General features: G+C 44.5%; 1 protein-coding gene across 3 annotated transcripts in view; it reads left to right on the top strand.

Moving 5' to 3' along the window:
• The first annotated feature begins 11,641 nt into the window (after nucleotides 1-11,641).
• Nucleotides 11,642-23,011, top strand: part of LOC134565191 (very long chain fatty acid elongase 6) — a 104,251-nt gene continuing 92,881 nt past the window's right edge. Inside the window, exons 1-2 of one of the 3 annotated variants that reach the window (XM_063424668.1) lie at nucleotides 11,642-11,811; nucleotides 11,986-12,047. In XM_063424668.1, coding sequence (XP_063280738.1) covers nucleotides 12,034-12,047 — 14 coding nt within the window. In that variant the 5' untranslated portion in view covers nucleotides 11,642-11,811; nucleotides 11,986-12,033. Of the gene's footprint in view, nucleotides 12,048-23,011 lie in introns of all 3 variants that reach the window. The other 2 variants (XM_063424669.1, XM_063424667.1) reach the window with 2 other exon arrangements.

Below are 23,011 nucleotides of genomic sequence, written 5' to 3'. Positions count from 1 at the left end.
ATCCTTCTCTAATCATTCTTGTAGCTGGGTGTCACATGGTCAACCTCCAGCCATCTGGGACCCCCACAGTTAGCCAGGACTGATGATAAATGATGGAGAGTGGCTTGGGCAGCTCTTCAACTAGCTCTCTCATGTGAACCCCATCTGGCCCCAGAGAGTTGGGAGTTTCTAAGTGACACAGCAAGTCAAGCAAGGACATCATGGGTGGTGTTCTCATTGAATATACCCTCAAAAAAAAGTGGGGGCAGAAGGCTATGGAGGAGCTGCCAGTGTACTCTCACAGAACCGGGAAGAGTGCAAGAAATTCTTCTCCCAGAAATACCACTGTCATAGCAAAGGAGAGAGTTGTGGTGCATCTTATGAAAGTGTTTTTACAATATTCCTTACCACACAGGTTAAGATGTCAAACCAAAATCACAACTATTAAATGGATAAAAGTGGGAACCCTGAGCAGAAGCTATTATAACAGCTGAATTCACAGATCAAATCTGCTTAATTCTGTGCCATCACTAATTGTTGCTTCATAGGGTGCAATCGAGCTTTGGATAAACAAAGCCACGAACAGGGGTCTTACTTGTATAAGCCAATCATGTGCATTTTGCAGGGTGGCAGACCAAAACTGTGAGAGATGTTTACATTTTTTTCCAGCTCAACTTGGAGCCCTGTTTTGGCACAAAATCAGGACATACCTCATTCAGCCAGAAAAATTCACCTTTTTGGCCAGCCAGGAAAATTCACCTATGGTTTCTGGCCCACCACAGTTCTCCTCATTTTGTTTCCTTCCCAAAGCCAAGTTTCAATTAGCACATTAAGAGCAAAGATTCAGGCCCCATATGACAGTGTTTACCTCAGTGTGGAAACCACAGGCAATTGCTGAGCAACCAGGACTGCTAAATAGTTCTTGGGAACTAGTGCAGAAAGAATAAGTGAGGAGCAAATTAGGAGTTTGTGTGGAGCCCATTTGCACAGGCATATACAACCCTGCTCTCAGTTGCAGTAGCTGAAGTTGTGCCTATTAACAAGACTCAGCTGAAACCATAGGTTTTTTAGTTGACAAAGGGTGTTTGTGAAATGCCAAATAATTGAAAGGTTTGGGGTTTTTTTCCCGCCATTTTTATTGTACTATATGTTTTGTGAAAGCAATCACTTAGAAATCAGAGAGAATGTTTTAAAACATTCTTAAGCTCCACAAAAAAATCCTCTTTTAATTACATGATCAATTTCTTCCTTTAATGTGCTTTTTCTGCATGCTACATGCCTTTCTTTCTACCACATTATCTTCATGGGAGGACAAAGAATAGCAGTATTTACTGTTCTAGGATTACAGTTTCATAAATAAAACATATAGTGAGAATCACCAAATGTAAATAGGATTAGCATTCTTTTTCTACTTATTTTTAGGTGGATTATTTTTATATAATTTATTCACCCACATCTTTTGTGTAGCAGAACAGCTTTAAGATTTTAACCCTCTTCTTCCCTTCTCCTGCTTACTGAATATTTTCTTGACATAGAAGTTGCTGAATAAAGCTAGAGGCCAGGTCATCTATGAAACAGGATCTGAACCCTTTTTTTTTTTCTTAACTGGAGATATAAACTTAGAAGTCTATATCTCTCTTTCATCCTTGGCTTCCCACCAGAAAACATGGACTAAATGGAGCAGTTCAGGTGGGGAAATGTCTTCCCTGAGGCTGAATTTCTAAGAGGTGTTTTACGAGCTCTGCCTAAGTGTGCTGCTGGCGGGGCTCCACACACCCTTAGCTTTGAGGACAGCTGGGCCATAAGCAACTCCTGAAAGAGTGCCCTTGCTAGACTTTGGCCCCAGCCATGTGGACAAATGTTTTACGGAGTACAGCTTGAAGCCTTCACCTCATTTTAAATCCAGGCTGGTGGTAATCCACTAGGAACACTCCAAGTAGGAATGTCCTCTGAGGATAAGGGCAACAGCTAGCTCCCATCTCCTCAAATCAATCTGAAAAGCCCTAAGGAGCAGATGCCTCTGCCTTTCACCCTGCAGGTTACCTCCTGGAAAGGGCATATGGTGGCTCAGAGTCCCCACTGATCTTTGTGCTATAAGCAGGCTCAAGGGGGTGCTGGGAGATGCCTGGAGTGTTTGCTAAGATGACACCTGTGAGACCTGCTTTTGCAAGTATGATACACAAGCAAAAGTACCAGTTTGACTGTTCAAAAGGGATTAGTTTCAGTGACAGAATTGGGATACTACTGCTTCCAGAGGTAGGTGGCAACAGAGAGAAATCTTGAGGGCACCTACCTGAAACATGGAGCCATCACTCATAGTTTGTTAGACAGTCTCACTGTGTTCCCAGAGAAGTCTGGGACACATTGGACAAAAACTTTGTTAAAATATCCATTAAAATGAGAGAAAGAGAATATTTTGCTTTGTCAACAGCCAGGGGTTTTAAATGAGCTGGTTGAGGACCTCAGTATTTCTAGGATGAATTTTAAATAACTATTTAGTCAGAGGCATCTTTAGCTCTATGCCAATGTTTACAATCAGAAGATGGCATGATTCAGATGCTTTCAACTGCTATTTCTCATTCTAACATTCATTCCGGGTAAAATATTTTAAATGGGATACAATCATAAAATAGAGGAGAGAATTAATGACTTTATAATTATTACTTCTTGCTATTTATTAAAGAGCTTAAATGGATGCTTTCATATTTGAAATAGATTGCTAGATAAAAGGATAAATTTGGCTAGCATTGGGGGATATAATGTGCTCAGACATCTGGTAAGAGTTTGATTAGATCTTATGTAATATTTTGATAATAAATAAGACTTCCACAAAATTACCATAGCATATCTTAAAAAATAAGATGGGTGATAAGTCTTCAGTACATATAAGCAGGTAACCATGAGCAAGCATATGTGCTTGCAGAGTGGTCAGCTCATGGCTGCTTCTTGATCAGTGACTAACTGCCAGAAACCAAAGAGGTTACAATGACAGCAATGTTGAGCTTAAAAGCCAGACAGAACAATATTATTCTTTAAATAAACTGAGAATAAGCTAAACAGTGTAGGTCTTAAACTGAAGTTTATTACTCAAATTTGTGGTCTGGGTGCAATTTATAATAATAAAAATGAGAGGACGAATCTGCCCCAAGGGATCTTCCTGCATCCCAAAAAGCAGGATCTCTGTAAAGGATGGGAAAAACAGCATCTCTGTAAAAGATGGGAATTTGATCTGTGGGGCGAATAAGCTTCTCCTTGACAGGATAGGGTCTAATGCAGAACTTGGATGTATAAACAGAGGTAGCTCAAATAGCAATGGAGCGATGATATTTGTGTTTGGCACTGGAGAGCGCAGTAATGGAATCTGTGTCCATTTCTGTCATTTGAGAAGGATATTGACAAACTGAAATGGGTTCAGAGAAGAGTTAGAGAACAATTAAGAAGCTGGAAAATACTTATTATGGGCAGAAAACCCAGGAGCTAGTGTGTATTTTATAAAAAAAAAGTTAAAGGGTGCCTATTTTGCAATCCATGAGTTCACAAGGGAGGAAAGCTTTGGTAATGGCTTCCTGCAGCCTTGAAGCCAGAAAAATGGGACCAGAAGCATGGCACAGGATCTAACAGTAAGGTTCTCATTAAAAGTTATGGTAGCAATTGTAAATTTTTTTTTCTTGTTTTTTTCTCTTTTTTTTCTTACAGCTACACTTTAATGAGTCAACACAGGGGAGTTCTGCTCAAGAGACATCCCCGTTGGCCTCGGGAGACATGAATCTAAGAAAACTACTCAGAGTATCTCAAACAATAAGTGAGTTAAAACTGCATGATCATCCATACAGAGCCATATGTACAAACATGAGGTCAAGGTCTTACCTGAAACCAAATGCTTTGAATGCTGAGAAAATTGTTCTAGACTCTTCACATGTACATAGAAAACAGGTACCTTATGGCACAGTGGCTGGCAAGAGAGAGGTAAGAAAGTTCCAGTGTTTGAGACTGAAATGAGAAAGGAATCCAATATTGCAAGTGAAAAGGGTTGGTTGGGCAAATAACGTGTAAGATGTGCAGCAATGAGAGTAGCAGAGAAGCCAAGTAACTCCCTGCCACGAAAGGAGGTCTGACAAGAGTGGGGTTTTATACAAACACGAGAGTGAAATTAATCCTGAAAGGAAAACGGATGAGGTAGGACTTGTGTTAGGCTCACTTTTTATGCAGGTGTTCTCATTAATGTGAGAGTAAGGGGAACTGCAGATGATGTGAAAGTATAAGTAACTGCCTTGGAGGAAATATAAAAGAAGATACAAAAAAAAAAAAAAAAAAAAAAAAAAAAAAAAAAAAAAAGAAATGGAATTAATCCAAAGGAAGGGAAAATTGTACAGAGCAGCTATGCTGAAAGACAAGAAATGTGCAAGATGGAAATACAGAGCCAGTGAAATGAGTCTGCAGTGTGATATGGTAGCTTAAAAGACGGCATTAGTTCTGGATTTCACGTGTAAAAAACACAAGCTTGGAGTCTAGACCTGTCTGCTGCCAGGCCCCAAGCACAGCATGAGGTAAAGATGTCCTCCTAATGTTTTCTTGGCAAGAAAAATACCATGCTGTGAGTTGAAATATCAATAATACAAGGCAATTTTGGAGTCACAGAAATTATTTCAAGCATGATCCAGACATGGGTCAAAGTATGTTTGGATCAGAATTTACCTGAGGTATTTTGATATTGGACAGGCTTTAGCCAAACTCCCATTTGCATATTGAAAAGTGGCGTAGATTGGATTGAGGCATGTTGCTCAGGAGCTACAGGCTGAACCTTGGAGAAAATTACTTCTGAAACTGATGTGGAAATTCAAGTGTTCCTTGGTTGTCAGACAGCATTTCCCTAGAAAACTTCTAACAACATTTTTTGCCATTTCAGATACAGCACTTGTACAATTGTACCATAAAGAAAAATGTTTCAGAGGCAAGGAGATGGATTAGAATACCCACTGGGTTTTTTCCACCTTTGTGATGACTTTATGAAAGCACTTTGTCAGCTCTTCACTAACTACTGTGTACATAGCTCTGATCTGTCCTGTCAGACTATGGTTTGGGAAGTTAGATTTAGCAAAAAATTCCAATCTGTCTCTCTGAAATCTAAAAATAGAATAGTTGAGAATTTATGGGCTGAATTATGGATCAAATGTGTCAGTGCAGAAATCAAGGACAAAATGTGTGACATTAAACTGATGTAAAAGAAAAACTCTTTACTTGACTATTTCTGTACTCAGGGGGTACATTTTTCATGCACAGAGCTCTGTGAAGACATTAGCTAATTAATCTTCACAGGATGTCAGGGGACCATTACTCACACTTCCATTTTTTAGGCAAATGGGAAAGTTTAGACTCTTTCCATAAATGGAATCAGGAATATGCATATCTTGCCCATTGCCCCATGCTGAAGTCTCCAGCCCATACTGCCACCTAATGCCTGTCTAATACATGTGAGAAAATGCAACTTTGAAAAAAACAAATTAAGTAGATATTTTCAAACTATTCACAATGTTTAATTGTGGAGGAAAAGGCGGAGAATGTGTGATATGCAGTTGATGGTAACTGCAGGGAGAAGCCTTGTTTCCTCCTGTGAGAAACTGCAGGCAGCCTTCCTGTGCTGGTTTGGTACAAATGTGATCCATAGCAGCACAGGCATAGCTTCTGAACATCACTAAAGGGTCACTCTGATAACTCCTGTTTGGGGCTAGAAATCATTGGAAGGAGTTTCCTCATCACTTAGGAGGCTTCAGAATTGATATTCCCCACCATTGCTGAGGCAAGCATTGGTGTATGAGCTCCACCTTTCTGGCAGAGGGGGAAACTAGGCCAGCCTGTGATTGCAAGTCTTCTCAGAGACCTCAAGAGCCCAGGAATCCCAAGCCATCATTTGTGATTACAGCAGCTGGTTTGTCCTACATACTGATGAGGCCAAAACAAAGATGATTCTCTCAACGCTTCCGAATGGTGCCTCAGTAGACGAAATGGTGGAAAAAATGGCTAAACAAGACTTGAGTCAAAATGCTGCACTCATTGCCGAGGCAGTGAAAGGTGCTGTACAAGGCCAGATGCAAATATTGGCAGCTGCATTGAAGCAACAGGGCAAGAGAATGAAGGAAAGCTGGGTTGCAAATTCCACCTGAGAAGATTCAACAGAAGAGCCCTTGGAAAATATTTGAGTTGGCTCATAACTGATGCAATAATCACTCTGCAGAAAGTCACCATTAAAACTCAAATTTCCACGCTCACAGATGTGCAAATGCTACTTGGTGATCTACAGTGGGTTCGAACTCCAGTTGGCATTACAAACAATGAATTGTACCCACTCTTGCCACTACTCAGAGATACTGATTCAGATCAACGTACAGAACTTCCTCAAGAACAGAAAGACTGTATTAACCACCTTGGTCATCTCATTTCTACTCGATGGGCTTCACGTCATTTGTTTGTGGTGACACAACCCACCACTGTGTTTGCTGTGTTTTGTCAATGGCAAAAGAAAAACAGGGAAGAAGGGAGGCCTAAGACAACAAGTGATGCCATTGACAAGCTGAATGTCAGACCTAACACGGTGTATTTACACTGTTTGCAACAATCTTGTTGTGAATATGATAGTTGTGATTGGTGGGCAAAGATTAAGTGCGGAGGCTGCCAGTGAATTATTTCAATCCATAGGAGTTGCCTCCTCTGGCTTGCCTGTTGTATTAGCTGTGATGGTAATTTTCACCCTGGAAATGCTGCGGCAGCATTAAGAGAGTATTTAGGAAATGTGCAGCTAGACAATTTCAGTTTGGAGGGTTTGTTTGAAAACGAAGGAGCCAGATGGAGACGCTGGATCGTTTGGCTCATCCAGCAAATTTTGAAACATGTAGTGACCCTTAGGGCTACACATATTTTGGAACAGCAGTGTAGTAGGGAGGTGAGTGTCCCCATTCAACATGAGGTTCCTGAAGATAGAAGGGAAAGGATGTGCCGGTACTGGCAGCGGCGCCGTAATGGTCATCACAATCACCATTCTAGCCATACTACACAAGGTTGGTACTGTCACAGCAGACCCTGGGAGAGCCTTATTTGACCCCAGAAAAAATGTTTGGGTAACACTGGCATGAAGCCTGAATACTACCTCCTTTTGTGCCAGTTTGGCCATCCCAATGTCACCATTTGTGACATGCTTGGTAGGTGTTCCAATAAATGACGCCAACATAAATTTGTTGACTGAGACCCCCATAGGAGATTTTTGTAACAGTGAGGTAAACTATTATGAAAATGGATTGGCGATTAGCTTTACCTCGATTACTGGAAAGTGTATGTGTGGAATCAATTCATGGATCCTTACACTACCCTTTCATTTGGGCGATCCTCAAGAGATTGAAATTCTTGGGACACTTATTGCTCCTTCATGCTTTTATTTTAATGCATCAGCATATGGGTGGCCATTGGGGATAAAGGATGACAATCGTATAAGGCCTACTTTTGTTACAGGGTCAAACGGATGGAATAACGAATCCTTATGGTGCTTGGAGCTGACTCAGAATAAAACAACCCCAGCGTCATCGATCTACCCTAGGCAATTACGTGCTGGCCCATTTTTAATATGTGGCAATCACGCCTGGGCTGGGATACCTACAGCACCTGTTTGTGGGCCATGCACATTTGGACAAATAAGCATGGCAATGCCACACCATCATCCTAATGTCAGTCACCCGAAGGTTAAAACACAATACAGCCGAACTAAACACACGGCCACTATATCCCTTGGAGAAAACTGTAATGATGAGGTAAAGTTAGGGGGTTATGGAGTAAATGGCAAGTTGTTTTGTCAGCATTGTTTCTCCCTGGAGCTACTGCTGGCAATGTCTATAACAATTTAGAAAAGTTTGCTTGCTGAGTTGTTAAACAGGCTAATGCTACTACCAATGTTTTATCCTTATTAGCTAAAGATTTATCTAGTGTGCAGCATGCAGTGTTACAGAACCGCGCCATGATTGACTTCCTGTTATTAGCTCATGGTCATGGTTGTGAAGACTGATGGAATGTGTTGCATGGACCTTGAGGATCATTCTGAATCCATCTATAAGAAAATACAGAGCTTGCAGCAACATGTAACAAGATTCAGCACGATGTGGGACTTTTTGGATTGGAGTCATTATGTGATTGGCTAGGCCTTGGTGGGTGGATAAGAGATCTAGTGAAAACAGGAATCGTTGTGTTATTAGCAATCATCTTAGGAGTGTGTTTGTTTAGCTGATTGTTATCATGTGTGCCTAGAGTGTTTGCTAAGGTAACAGAGCAGGCATGGATTGTGCAAAAAGAAAACGGGGGAATTGTGGATGCATGGCTGGAAAAGCAGGGACATGTGCACAATCGTGCTCTTATGTCGGAGTCTAGAACATCCCTCTGGACACCCTGGAGGGTTTGGAGACCAGACAGGGGGTCTGGGATCTGTAGAAGGGGGTCAGCCAGCCTCACACAGAGCCCAGGAGGACACTGCCTCTGATCCCTGTCCATGGGAGTGAATGCCCACATTGTATGAAGAATCACAAGCTGAGAGAATTTATAGAAGTCGTAGTTAGTTTATCACAGAGTGTAAATGTAGAATCTAGGATTTTTAGTATATGGGTTTGAAGAGGCAAGATGGAGGAATTGGGGAGTGGTCCTGTCCTCCTTGTTCTTGTTCTTTTCCCCCATTTTCTGCTGAGTTGTATTACAAGGATTGATTTAGAGTAGAAATGACATGTTAACATGGGTAGTAGGTATTGGCAAAATTTTGTAAATAAAAAGTACGTTTTGGATGGTGGTAGGGTCAAGGGGACCGTACATAAGGTCCGGGACCCTCTGATCCGCCCCCAGTCCGCCTCGTGTCCTGCTCTGCTGGGGATGCCTTGCAGAGCTGAGAAAGAACTAAGATAATGTACCCTGCCAGGGAGGCCTGGCAGAGCTGAGAAAGAACTGAGAGATAAAGAAGAATAGACAACCTTGGAAACATGCACTAGCGGACTCAGCTTGTCTTCTCTGGCTCCGGCATGAGACCTTTTGGGCAAGAGAAGCTTGAAAGCCTTATTACCTTGGGGAACAGCAACCCTGAGGACAGTCTCAGGGAACAGCAACCCTGAGAGAAAGCCTTATTACCTTGGGGAACAGCAACCTCGAGGAAAGTCTCAGTGAACAGCAACCTTGAGAAGGACAGTCCCGAAAACCTTATTACCTCGAGGAACAGCAACCCTGAGGAGAATCTCAGGGAACAGCAACCCTGAGACTCTTAGCCTAAGGGATGAGTAGAAGCTGAAATGTCCTTGAACCATTCCTTAGATGGGATAAGGAGGAAGTAAAGTTTGGAGCAATAGCTGTAACAGGATGCCAGACAGTATGCATTGACCATAAATTGGGGAAGATTTGCAGCATTTAGCCTCGTGGACAGAGCTTATGAACCAATTATATTTACTGCAAGGACGTGTGAAGACTGTGGTTTAACCAATGATGTTCAGAGTTAGGTGCATGATATGCTTAGCACAGTATAAGTGTACATCAAATAGCTGAATAAACGAGCAAGATTTTTAACTCATATTGAGTGCTGTCTTGACTCTGGCTGATTCCCAGCAACACAACCTGATTAGAGACTTATCTGTAAATCCTGAATGAAGCTGCTTGCATTATTCAACCAAAGGGTCTTGGGTAAACAGAAGCCGCATAAACATATCTGGTAGAAAATGTATTATTTACCTGCTATGCCTTCTGTACAGCCTTAGGAGACATGCTAAATAAAGGGAATAAAAAAGTAATGCTCAGTAACTATCCACTTACTGAACGAGATGAGGACCCCATAAAAAACCACAACAATACAGAGGTATGCACATGAACAAGCATAGAGGGACTAACGTTGTATTCCCTGTCTCTTGAGACCACATCATTCTCCCCGCACCCTTTCTCCTGAGAGGCATTTCCAACTTTCACTTCAAGTTTGTGCTTTTGTGTGAGAACTAATTAAATTACTTCAAAAATGGTTACTTGTTATTTTCCTTTAAAATAGACTATATGTTTTTATTTACTGTTCTTGACTGCGATCAGTATAATCAAATAGAAGCAGGTCTTACAAACTCCTGAAGGCCAAGAAGGTTTTATATGCTCTTCCATTGTTCACGCAGATTTTGCAAGTGACCCCAAGCTTCAGGATTAACTTGTAGATAGTAAAGAGCTAGGGGAAATTTTCAGGTAGAGCAGGACAGGAAAGGAAGTAAGATTCCCTGCAGATTGTTTAACCTATGCAAAGTCCTGAGAGCTATAGAAAACTTGGGAAAGTCCCCAGTGAGTTTTTGACACTTGCATGAATCTCAGTAGAGTTTAAGTATTTCCAGGCTGTTAATGTATTTTCTGAGACTGTTACAGTACATTTTCAAGTGTTGCTGTGACTTAACCTCTACCTAATGTCTTGTACTCTACAATGAAGGCTGAATGCCTCACAGATGCTTTGCGAGTCTGGTTGGCACCTGAGCTCCCAGGGAGACAGAAACCCTGCGGGGGCAATAGTTAACCTCATCTGAAGCCCCAAGGCCATCCTAACCCTAAAGTCCATCCTAACCCTAAAGGAGCCCTTGTCACAACACTTCATAACCTTCAGCTTCATCCTGTGCACTCCACCAGCTCTGACACCAACTTTAGGTAGCTGCCACTGTAAGGGAGCAGGTCTTCAGACCTCTGGGCTAATGTGCTGAAAAACATTACTCTGGAGAGCATGGTAGTCCAAATGCAAGCAGGATCATCAGACTGGTTAGCTGTTGATGTCTCAACACTTGAGGGCTCTCTTTTTTCACTTTCTCAGTGCTTGAGTTTAATGATACTAAAGACTTTCATGTCAATGAGAACTGAAGTCCAGGAGAATCAAGAGTGTGCTGATCTTGCTGGAGCTGCTCACTTAGGCTGGCTTCCTTGGCACTGTTTTCCTCCTGCCTTAAGACTGCAAGTTCACTGGGGGGCTGGGACCACTCTTTTAGCTCGGTTCATACTGCAGCGCACATCTAGGATGCTGCTGGAGTTGGAAGAGCTCAGCTGGAAACATCAGCAAGTGGCAGATGAGACGGGAAGGAAAATTAAGGCTACATAAACACCGTGTGACCCAACTGCGAGAGCAGCTCAGCAGGTGATGGTTAGACTTAGAGTCTCTGCCCCATGCTCCACCAGCCCCATGCATACTGTAACATCCAAAAGCGTGTCTGTGCACTGCAGGGAGCTCGGGACAGCCTGGCTGCAGGACGGTGCCCCCCGCATGGGGTCACCCAGCTGCAGCCCCTGTCCCCGCAGCAAGCTGGACCCAGCTGGGCAGGAGGGCAGAGAGCCTGTTCCCGCGGGACGGAGGCACCCGCAGCAGGTGCACTGGGATCTAAATCCAAAAGAGGACGTGTCGGGGAGTGTGCAGGCTTCTGGGGGAATGTATGCGTCTGCCCTTCTGGCTAAATCTGAGCTTGTGCTTCTTTAGTTCTCGGCTGGCCGGCGAGGGCACGCAGAGCGCTGCGGCATGGTTTCAGCACAGGGGTGGGGGCTTCCTATTTTTTGTTGCTATTTTTGACAGCCTGGTGGGGGGCGGGGAGAGAGGGGGTTGGGGGTGTTCCTCCTTGCCAGGAGCGCAGCCTCGGCGCGGTCCACCGATGACCACCAGGGCAGCGCGAGGGGCGGCAGGGGGCGGGTGTCCCGGGCGGCGGCGGCGGGCGGGCACTAAGACCGCGCCGCCCCCGGGCGCTGCGCGGCGGCCGCAGAAGAGGAGGAGACCGGCGGGCCCGGGAGGAGAGGCGCGGAGGGGAGCGGAGCTATGCCATACCCGGGGTATCGCTGAGGCGGGGCGGGCCAGGCCAGAGGCGGGGGCTCTCCGGCCGCGGGCGCTCTCCGGCGGCGGGCGCGCAGGGGCCCGGCTCCCGAGGCGGCGGCAGGCAGCATCTCGGCGCGGGGAGCGGCTCCACAGCCACCGGGCCAATGAACATGTCAGTGTTGACTTTGCAGGAATACGAATTCGAGAAGCAGTTCAACGAGCATGCGGCCATCCAGTGGATGCAGGAAAACTGGTGAGTGCCGCCGCCCGCCCTGATCGGGGAGGCACTGAGCCCATCCGGGTGCGCGGGTTGCGCCCGGCCGGCGCGGCGCGGCTCGGCTCGGTTCTGCGCCGCCGTGCACGGGCGCATGGACACTGCCGCCGGCGCTACCTGCGCACCCGGGCGGGGTCCACCCCGCCGGGTTACACAAGGCCGGCGCAGCCCGCCGCCGTCTCGGTGCGGTGCGCTGCGGGGCTCGAGCCCCACCGCCTCCCCCTCCGGCCGCGCCCCGGCCCTCTGGCTGGTCCGGCGGCGCAGAGCTGCACACGTGCCCCGGCTCTGCCCTCGGCCTCCCTTACCTCCATCCTTGCCCGACCCTACAGTTACCCGCGCTGCAGCCTCGTTCAAACAAGTTGCGCGTTTGCCCGCGCTCCCCGCGGAACCCCTCTGCCTGCCCCTCCCCTCCCCCAGCTCGTATTAAACTTCATTTGCAGCCATGCGGTTATTAACTTTTCCGGCGTGTGCGTGCAGCCGGAAAGCCGGGGCGCACTGAGCCGCGGCGGGACCGGGGCTGCGCAGCGACCCGTCGGGGCTTCCCGGGTGGCGGCGAGCCGGAGCATGACGGCCCCGCAAAGGAACACACGCACGCTCACAGCCTGGCCGAACGGGAGTGGCTGTGCCAGGAGGCTGCTCTTTGCCAGGCAATGCCCCGGGGACATCTCTGGGCCCTGGCCGGCAGCAGGGCGACGAGGATGGAGAGAGCCCCCCAGCTGGCCTTACCCCCTCCGTGGGGCTCTCTGAGCTATCATCGGGGCCAGGATCCCTCTGTCGATGATACTTGCCCACCTTGCCTCACTCCTTGTCCTGGCTTTGTCCACCTGCACGGGCCTTGTGTTCACAGTCTGCCCCCGCTCACCTGTGCCTTGCTGATGCACTGTCCCTGACCACCCTCTCCTAGTGTCCAGTCTTGCCCTTTCTGCTGCTCCTGTGGTTTCTCTCCCCAGCTAGCCCCCAACTTTCATATTGCCTGCATGCCCTCCCGTGGCAGGACTGTCTGCCCTTTTTAGCAGGGTCCTGCTGAGGGAGGACCTTCCCCATGCCATCCTCATGTGACAGTGGTAGGATAGGACTGCCTCTGGGCTCAGGCTTTGGTGTCTATATTTGTAGGGCAGAATGGTCCAGGATCCTAGGTGGATCTCAGTCAGGGATTTGCTAGAATCCTTTAGTGACTTGTGTGGGGAATTTTAAGGGCAGTATAATTAAAATGACCATTTAAGTGCATGTATGTCTCCCTCTGTTCTGCAGGTGAGCTTATCACCTCTTGAAGGGTGCGTGGTGTCACTCGTTTCAGGAGAAAGGAGACCACATAGATATTCTTGGGCTGGGAGTCTTGGATGCTTCCCATTCAGTCCATGTTCCAGTAGAAAATTGGCATCAGAATAGTGAAATAAATCCCCCTGTAGCCCCTCCAATGTTCCAATGTTAGCTCAGACCTTAGAGGGCTTTGGAAGAATATTTCATGGACAGGACAAAGGATCCAAAAGAGGCTCTGACCCCCAGCTGTAGTTCAAGACGTTTATTCCAGGTGGTTACCAGAGGGGAAAGAGGACGAATGCGGAAGAAGAGGGTCTTATCTAAGCTTCTCCCAGGGAGGGATAATTGGGACACAGCCAATAGGGTCAGAAAGGAGAGGAAGGGTTAAACTACGTGGTTACAGACTCTAGGGGTCCCTGAGGGGGGAAAAACCATTCCTCAGGGGAATGCAACAGAATAGGATGTGCTGGTGAAAGAGGATGGAGGGGGTGATACATGAGTGTAACAGTCAAATAACCCAGGAGCGATACAGTTAATTTTAAAGAACTAGCAACTAGCATTCCTGCATCTTCTCCTTGACCCTCCTGTGCTTCATGATGTGACCTTGGGAACATTACATAACCTCTCCTAGGCCTCAGTTTCCCCAGCAAAGATAGACCAGGGGAGTGGGAAATAATAATGCTGAAATGCCCTTATGAGGTGCTTTAATGACTTAGGTAATGTTTGCCAAGTGCCTTGAAGATGTCAGGTACTACATAAATACTAAGCAGTGTTATTAAAATCTCTCTGGCAGTTTCATGTGCTGCAGAGGTCGCCAGCTGGGATTCTGTAATGCTGGGCTCCCACTTTCCAGGTTCAGAGGAGGAGACCATTGGTGTTACGCTGCTGCTGTACAGCTAAAGAGATATGATCATACATGTCCACATGCTTTTTGGTCTAGTTTCACCTTCTCTCAGGGAACTGATGAATTAGTATCTTTGATTCTCGTGAAAGTGAAGGAGAACGATCTTCCTGTGTCCTGGGAATGTTTTTGGAAATGAAATGGAGCTGTGGCCTCTGAGGTCTCTACTGTGGCAGGCTTTTCCTGAAAACGCTGCTGAAGGCTCTTCCAAGTTTCAGGTTAAATTGTGCATTTTTATCTTGAAGAAATTCTTTTGCTTAATGAAACAGGTCCTGTTCAAGCATTTGAGTTTTGCAGGGAGCTGAACTGGTGAAATAGATCAGCTTTTTTTACTTCCTGTGAGGATGACTCAATGGCAGCACATGGCTCCTGCACTTTATAGGTGTAGCCTTAATGTACACATCCTTAACATAAGAGTCATCCAAGATGAGGTCATCAAGTAGTAGTATGTAGGGACAAGTAGTAGTATGTAGGGATAAACGTGTTCCTTTGCTCTTTGACCAGGAAAACAGACTAGAGGGACTTGCTTAAGGAAAGACTGTGGCAGGATTTTTTACTGTAATTGTTATTTAATTAGGGTGCAATACTATTACAATGTCTAACATGAAGATAAACAAATTCTATAGGTGTGGCATTTGCTTTTTTACCTCATCTCAGAACTATGTCTTGTTACCTTGCAACATACACACACACAAAAAAGGCTGTAGGGTGTTAGGGCGCGAGAAATTGCTATAAGGAGTTGACCTGGACTTTTGGATTTTGAGATGTGTGACTAGGTTGCATATGAAGCTGTAGCCTAGTTTGAGGATGGATGTGAATCCTTTTACATATCCTCTGAGTTTTGAGCTGGTTAAAGCACTGTCAAGCCCTTTTAATTAAAACTCTGTAAGCCTAAAGCTGGAAAAGCTTGAATGCAAAGCCTAGGGGTAGTGGCATACACCCTTAGGTACTGGTATGGTTGGTCAGGAAGGATCGTGGTGCAAGGTCTGATTCTGTTCAGCCAAGGCTTGCCCCTCTTTGCCTAGGTCCCTTGAACCTGCTCCATGCTCCATCACTCCCTGGGGCAAGTGCGTGTCCTCTGCCCTCATCAGCAGCTGGCACCCAGTCTTTTCTTCCCCATCCTAAGGCTTGTTTCCTTACTGCCATTTGCCCCCAAAAATCCCATCTGAGGGCATATTGGTCTAATGGCAGTGAATGAGGTCCACCTTGCTTCATTCCAGATGTTCCTGCTTCACTACATGGAGGACCCCATGCTGCAACATGCATGGCACTGAGATCTCTTTAAAGCTTAGGCCTGGATTAGCAGTGCTGTAAAGAGGGTGCTGTTTTTGAGGAGAAATAAATAGTCTGTTGCCTCATACTTACGAGCTGATGGGTTTCATGCCTTCCTGAATGCCTGGCTTTATATTTATGTACACGTTTATGGCATAGCCCCCAGACTGCCTGGTTCTCATGCAGGGATGCAGGAGTGGCAGAGCAAGGTTGGAGGCTGCAAAGGTGGACCTGCAGCCTCCTGGTCTCTGATGGTAAGAGCTTCCAGTTAGTTGCCTTCCCTAAACTAACAATGGCAGGATTTCAGGTTAAAGAAAGAACAGCAGGTCTATTTACTGTCACGAAACTCCTTACACTTTATTTTGTGGGAAAGCTGTTAAGTATAGTGCCATCAAGTAGCTTTGAATATAAAATACAGTATCATTTTAAGATACTGTCATGTTGTGCTCAAACCATGAGAGGTGTGATTTCAGTACCTGTGAGTGTGAGTTCAGGATTAAGTCAAATGTATTAAAATGATTGCTTAAAATGATTAATCAAACTCTCTCAGCACCTCCTCCCAAACTTCTTCAAAGAGGGAAGTGGTATGAAGTAGATAGTCTCCAGAGGATTTTTTTTCCTTTAAACTGCTGCATGAGAGTTAATGCAGCTCTAGTCCTTTATTTCTTATGGGTAAGTATATTAATATTTTTGGAGAAAATCGACGGTTCTGTCAGACATGCAGCAAAAAGTGTTGTAGCACTGAGATCCCTATTCCCAGCTGCAGCCAGTGAGGCAGCAAAAACTGGCTGGTGCTCAGGAAAGGCAAAGTGACAGAAATGCCTGGATGGAGTGGTGACTGCCAAGTCCCTCTCCATTGTGCTGCAGAGTACCAGGTTTGAGCATCAGCACGAAGTGACAGTCGTTCCTGTTATAATTGTCTGGCCAATAATAATTATCTTCAGATGTCTGCTGACAAGGGGCTCGTCAATAGGGAGGCAGGAGGCCTGTGCTGACTGCACCGAGATTATCTGGGAGAGCTGACATCACACCAGGGCTTGCCTAAAATCAGAGAAACTTTTCCTCTGCTGCTTCGCCGGCTGCTGCAGTGCTCCGGACGTCCCTGCCCCAGCCTCATGTCCTCCTGCCAGCTGCTGCCCTGAGCAGACTGTCCTCGGTCCTCTCTCATTCCCCTCCTATTTTGCTTCCTAAAAAGCCAAGGTTTAACCCTTGGCAGCTGACAGCATGCTCGCAGGTAGTACTGGGAGGAGGACAAGCAGGATGAAAGTGAAACTGGTTATTCCCTAAAGATGCTGTTGGGCTCTGCTGCAGAAACTGAGTGGTTTTGTTATCATTAACTGAAGTAATGATTCAGTAGAGAGAAAGACTGCATAAGGACTGCTGGGAATTTTTTGGTTTTAAGGGGATTCAACAACTCAAACTCGATTCTGAAATCAACTTAGTGGACCTTAGATGAAGATAAATGTTTATGTATTTGAAAGAAAACATCTGTGCAGCAAGTTATTTTCAAGTTTATTTTTAATCTTTTGTTATGAAAACTTTTATGTGGCAGAGGCAGAAAATGGAGTCAGTGCTGGGAGAAATTTATCCTTTGGTGTGATTTTCTTTTAAGTCAAAACTAGAGATAAATGTGGAAGGGCAGAGGGTCAGCTAATTTGGATTTGTAAGTGTACTTGCCTTTTAATAATTCACACAAGCACCATCATCCTAGACAGGTTTGTTTCCTAAATGCAGAACAAGCTCTCCTCATCTACTTAAGCTGCTCTTACCTCATGCAGAAATCAAGAGTGAGAGGCCGTGAGCGTATCTCTCCAGGCATATGTGCATAGTAGCCAAAAACTGATGTAAATTACTTCTCCCCCCCCCTCCCCCCCCCCGCCCAGAGCTCTTGCTAGATGCCAAGTGAAGGATGTAGAGAGGGACGCTGCAGTCACCCTGTACTTTCCTTTGTGCTGCAGCAAGGACTCAAAGGAAGATGTGAATTGGTTCTTTCCACCAGACTGTTTTACTTGAGCAGAATTCAGTTGGCCCAAAAATTTAGCCTACCTCCACATCCTCCACATGTCATTCTCCAGAGGGAATTTTTCCAGCTCTCTTCTGCAAACTGGCCATAAAGCTGACAGGGCCACCAGTGTATGGCAGAGATTAGAGGATCCCACTTCTTTGCCTTTCTTTCATCCTACAGGCCTTTCTGAGCCAAAGACTGATATTTTGGACTATCACAGGGTTTTGGCTCTTTGAAAATAGAAGGATGGAGTCTATGAGGAATAACAGCAAATGTCCTTTCAGAGTTCAGGTGTTTTCTGTCTGTGTGGGCTTAGGAAAAAAATTCAAAAAAAAATGGTGGACATCAAAATGTCATCCTGAAGATAAATACATCAGTGTCTTCTTGATTCAGCTTACCACTGAAACGAAGGCATTGACTTATTGTTTACTCTGTCCCTAGAGTATGAACACATTTGTCATCATGTTGCTTCCATGATTTTAAACCTCTTGAGAGTGAAGACTCCTCTTCCACTTTGTGAAGCACCACATACTTCTGGGAATACTAAACTTTTAGGAGTGGAGCAAGGAGTACTTTAGGAACTTTACCATCATTTTCAGAAATAAATATGACATTCAGGAAGGTGGACATTCCAAAACACTTTTTGGAAAGCTTTGTTAAGAATTTATGTGCTTTTTATTTTAATGGAAAAGAGCAGAGATTAAAACATTATTTTTAACTGTAAATTAGGATTGTCTGAAATATAAAATTTTTCACTGGCTTAGGCTATATAAACCTATATGTTTGTGTAACCACATTTCCTGTGTAGTGCTACCCAGTAAATTTTTTCTTGCCAACAGTTTTGTCAGGCCACTTGAGCTGTGCTCTGTGTTGGAGTGTTAGGGTTTTGTCTTCTACTGTGCTGCCCCATCACTGGCTCAAGTGTCCCAGACTTCTGCTACTACAAGCTGTGCTGTTCCTGTGTGCATCACAGCATTGCATTTCCTGGGACTTCCTGGGTTTGCTGGGGAAGGCTGGTGCAGCCTTGTGGGGAGCTCTGCAGGGACACCTGGGTTAATGCTTTGCAAGCTGCCAACAGAACAGGAAACAGAAGGGTGGGGCTAGACCCAGGCTAATAGAAGGAGAAAATTGTATCAGTTTGTGTGTAAGATTTGCAAATATTGTGATTGCTTTCAGAGCCAAAGTAGCAATGGTACCTGATACTGCCCTTCACGGTGTGCCTTGGTACTATGTGCTCTGTTGCAAACTGTCAATTGCGAATCTTGTTGACTTTTGTGAGAACACAAACTTTTTTTGCTGTGAATTTTATTTACATACTAGGAACAAGGTGGAAGGACTCCAAGAGCAACATGACCTCAGTTTGCCTAGAGAAGGGGCCCAGGTCCCACAGAGTAGACATGGCATGAAATGATGGGCAGAGCTTGCATCTCCTGAGCAGTCCTTGACCTCCTATGGGAAGAGCTGGTATTCAGAGTGGGGAAGAAGAGGGGGAGATGCAAGTCAGTGGTTTACCTCATGTCAGGGGAGTTGGGACCTTGCAGAGCACAGGCCGTGGTTTATGCAATGTATGGCATGCAGGGGAATGATATCTCTAAGTATGTGGGGAGCCTGACTTCAAACTGAAGGCAGCCATAGCCACTGTTTAGAAGTTGGGCATCAGTCAGGTGACTGAGTCCCATCATTTCAATGGAAATCAAGGACCTGTGTCACCTCTGAAAAATTCTCTTTGTGCCTGAGTTCCTCTGCTGCAAAATAGGGAACAATTCCTTTCTGGGGATATTCAGAGTTGGTTTTCTGCCATGCCACAAAGGTGATCCTGAAGTGGTAAGACCTGTATATAACTACAGTAAAACAGTACAGAAAACATAATGGTCTTACACTATTACTATGCAGTTTTACACTTATACTAGCAGTGAAGAATACTTTATTCTTGCCAAGGATGTGGGGCAAAGTTTGTCTCCTTGACTGTGGTAACCGAGGACTGAGAAGAGCTGCTGTAATATTAGAGGCAAGACAGTTCAGTGTTGGTATCATGGAATTAAACTGCTAAAGTCCAGACCATTTTTAATTGCAAATTTATGAAAGGAACTGTCCTTCAAATAGTCCAATAAAACTTCAGATTATTCAACATGTGATGGTAACTTTTAAACAGAATTTTTAAAATTTGTTGGTAATTAGTTTCAGTATATGAAGTCTACAAACTGAGTAAAAATGAATTGGACGTCATCCAGGTGGTGAGCTCGTCAGATTGAATGTGTTGATTTTGATATCTGATGGCCTCAGTTACCCCGGACATAAAACTTAAGGTCAGCCAAGAGTGTTAAGGCCAAATGTCTGCTCTATATATCTTGAGCCATCAGTAGTATAAATATACCTGGAAAGAGCAATCCCAGGGCGTACCAATTAATGTTTTAAGGGGAAGAAACAATGGGCCAAGTTAATTTTTGAAAAAAAGAGGAGTCTTATCTTTTGACTAACAAAATTTCCTGGGTTTCAGTTTTCTTTTTTTTTTTTTTAATTTATTTAGAGCCATTAAGAGCTACTTAAAATAGCAGTAAAATCCCCTAAGTATAAACAAAAGTGGGATGCCAAAGTTGCTGCACTGTGCCATTCAGATAATGGATTTATTAACAAATGTTTACAAAGTCTGTCTTTTTCATTATGTAATTTTCCTTTTAGCTTTAATTGGGCATTTACCCTCTAGGTCCCCTGATGTGAGTCTTCTGAATTCAGGTCCTCTGTAAACATTAATGGGAATTTTGTTGTTGCCAACATAGATCATCTCCAGGCAGCTGAAAGCTGTGGCTTTTCTTCCTCTTTGTTCTCCCTGGAGGAGCTGGCTATCCAACTCCTTTTCCATGTCTTTGCAGGTCACAAGCAAAAGAAACCTTAGTTATTAGCAGGAAATGATGTAGACACGTTACATTTCAATTCCTTCTTGTTTCCTCATTTGCCTTGGCTTGACAGCCAAGCAGAAACTCCTAGCTGTTTTGTCCACCACGTGGATGTCTAGATGCTCGTCTACCTCGACTTTCACAAAGACTTTTGCTCTGCTGGCACAGTAGCTCAGGGGCTGCTGGCTGCCCTGGACCCTGTTGCACCTCAGCCCCGGTCCCAGCTGTGGACAAGGATCCATCCTATTCCATGTGTGCATGGCGTCTTCCATGCACGTGGGCGTCCGGCCCAAACCCAGCCAAACCCGTGGGTGATTTCACTGCTTTTCCTAGGTAAAAGCAGAAGCTGTGAGGATGTGCTAAGTGGAATTGCTGATGAGAGTGTGCAGCATTCATTTCAGACTCACGATGAAACAGGTTGTTTAGCAGGTAGAAGTATTTCAGGATGCATAATGTTGCCTTTTATTGTTTTGTGAGGGCATTTCCCCATTATAGTTTTTCATAAAATACTGCTGTTGGCACTGTCTGAAACAAGACACTGCCTAATTCAACCTTTGTTCTGACCTGACTGCTCCTATGTGCTTAAATATCCTTTTTTGATCACATGCCTGATAAAGAAAATACTGTTTTTGGTCACACAACAACTGTCTGGAAGTGACATTGCCTCTTGCAATGGCAATGTACACAGATGATCGGATTATTTTGTTACGCCATTATTTGTTGTTTTAGAGCTCTGTAAATACTTTATTTTTAAATCTTGCTTGGGAGTCTTATGCTAGGCAAGGTTCCTTCTGGGCGAGGCACTGCCCATGGACGCAATGAAAAACTCTTGTCTTGCCCCTAATTTGGGATTTAGTTTAAGACTAGTACCCCAAGCAGACAAAACTCGCTATTTTTTAAAAGTTTAGGTAAATTATTGCTTGGACTATGAGAGCCAGATCTGTGCAGCTACATTGCCACCATCTCTGTGACCCAGTGGGGAGTTTTGCTTCTGTTCCATTGGAGAGAGAATGGCTCCAAACAACCAAAGACCATGAAGGAAAGTAATGTTATAGCAGTGAAAGGAATACTCAGTGTCCCTGTTCAGTATCTTTTAATACCATGAATGAAATGCATATTTTAGTTTTTAAGAAATTCAGATAAGCTTTCCAGCTTTTTCCAAGATCTCCTCTCCTATATTAGTGCTTAGATCATGGACAAATTTCAAATTTTTGTTTGAAAGATAAGATCAACACCAGCTATTCCTATTGGAACACTTGGAGCCTGACTGTCTCAAGGCTGTTGTACCCAGGATGCTCACACTTGTTAGGAAATAAAGGAAAATGTTTTGCTGAAAGAGAGATTCTGAAAACCAGTCCCCTGATGTTTGTGAAAGGTGGTCCTTGTGTAATGGTGCCCCTGCATAAAGATGGTAGTTACAGTGGACGTGCTTCCCAGATCTTTACATATATGATGTCTTTTGGTCCTGCTCGGGATGTTTACTCGGGATGTTGTTTAATGTCTGAGATTCTATTATTTAGTGATTACAGACAGTTTATATTACTGTTCACTCAGTCAGGTCCTAGGAGCACCTTGCAGGCTCTGGTGATGCCATTTATCTGACCACAGATGCCTGCTATGTAAGGTGTCTGAGTCATCAGGAAGTGGGCAGCTGAAAGAAGTTGTATTGTAAAACTACTCCCTCTCTTACCAAATGCAGAGACTCAGGGAGCAAACTAGACCGTAGTTATTTCTCCTGATCCTTCTTCCTTCTTCTCCCCCATAATGCATTGTCTTCTTTTTTCAGATGCCTATTTGCTTTTTACTTTCTATCACCCTTTTCCCAATCCTCTTTCATTTTCTATATATCTTTTTCCCCTTTAGGAGCAGTCAAATCAGCAGCACAGGTGGCTGGGAAAGCCCTGAATGTTTCTGTAGAATACCCTGCACTGTGGGAAACAGCTGGCACATGTTTTGGTGTTGGTCTGGTGGAGCTGGGCAGCACAGGCCTGGCCTTGAGCTGTCTCAGGCTGGACAGAAAAAGCAGTGCATCAGGGTAGTCCCACTGCCATCCTCTGATAAAATCACATGGACCTTGGTTCCTGGAATGCAGCAATAATAACCAAAGAAGGGTGCTTGCTTGTACCTTTCCACAGCCCCATTGTATACTGGTATAAAAGGGCCCTCTCTTTTAAAAGCCACTTCCCAGTCACTGAGTGGAAAAATACTAAATAAAGTCCACAATAAAACGGCAGTTGGCTTCAGTGTAAAATAGTTTCTAAATTTATGTGTATTGGCTAAATGTAATGTAGCATCTGATGTGTAAAACAATTATGACAATTCACATATTTTGAAATGGTCATTACTATAAATGGAATAATTGGAAAAGATGTTAGGAGAAAATTAAGAGAAGTTCTACATTTAGAAAAAAATACACCAGGTTGATAAAGTGGGCAATCCAGAGATTAGAGAGAAATCGTAACTGGAAGAGCTACCACAGCTTTTTATTGTGGGGTGAACAAGCAGAGCTCCTTCCTCTGCTTTCTATAGTGGCATGCTCTTGATGGAAAAGAAAATTGGATGAGGGTAACAAAACAGGATCTGTTAGCATCTATCATGTGTCAGCATTAAA

Source organism: Prinia subflava (genome assembly GCF_021018805.1).
Source record: "Prinia subflava isolate CZ2003 ecotype Zambia chromosome W unlocalized genomic scaffold, Cam_Psub_1.2 scaffold_37_NEW, whole genome shotgun sequence".
Lineage (NCBI taxonomy): Eukaryota > Metazoa > Chordata > Aves > Passeriformes > Cisticolidae > Prinia > Prinia subflava.
The sequence above is the reverse complement of the archived record's forward strand: the minus strand, read 5'-3'. Positions and strand labels throughout refer to the sequence as shown.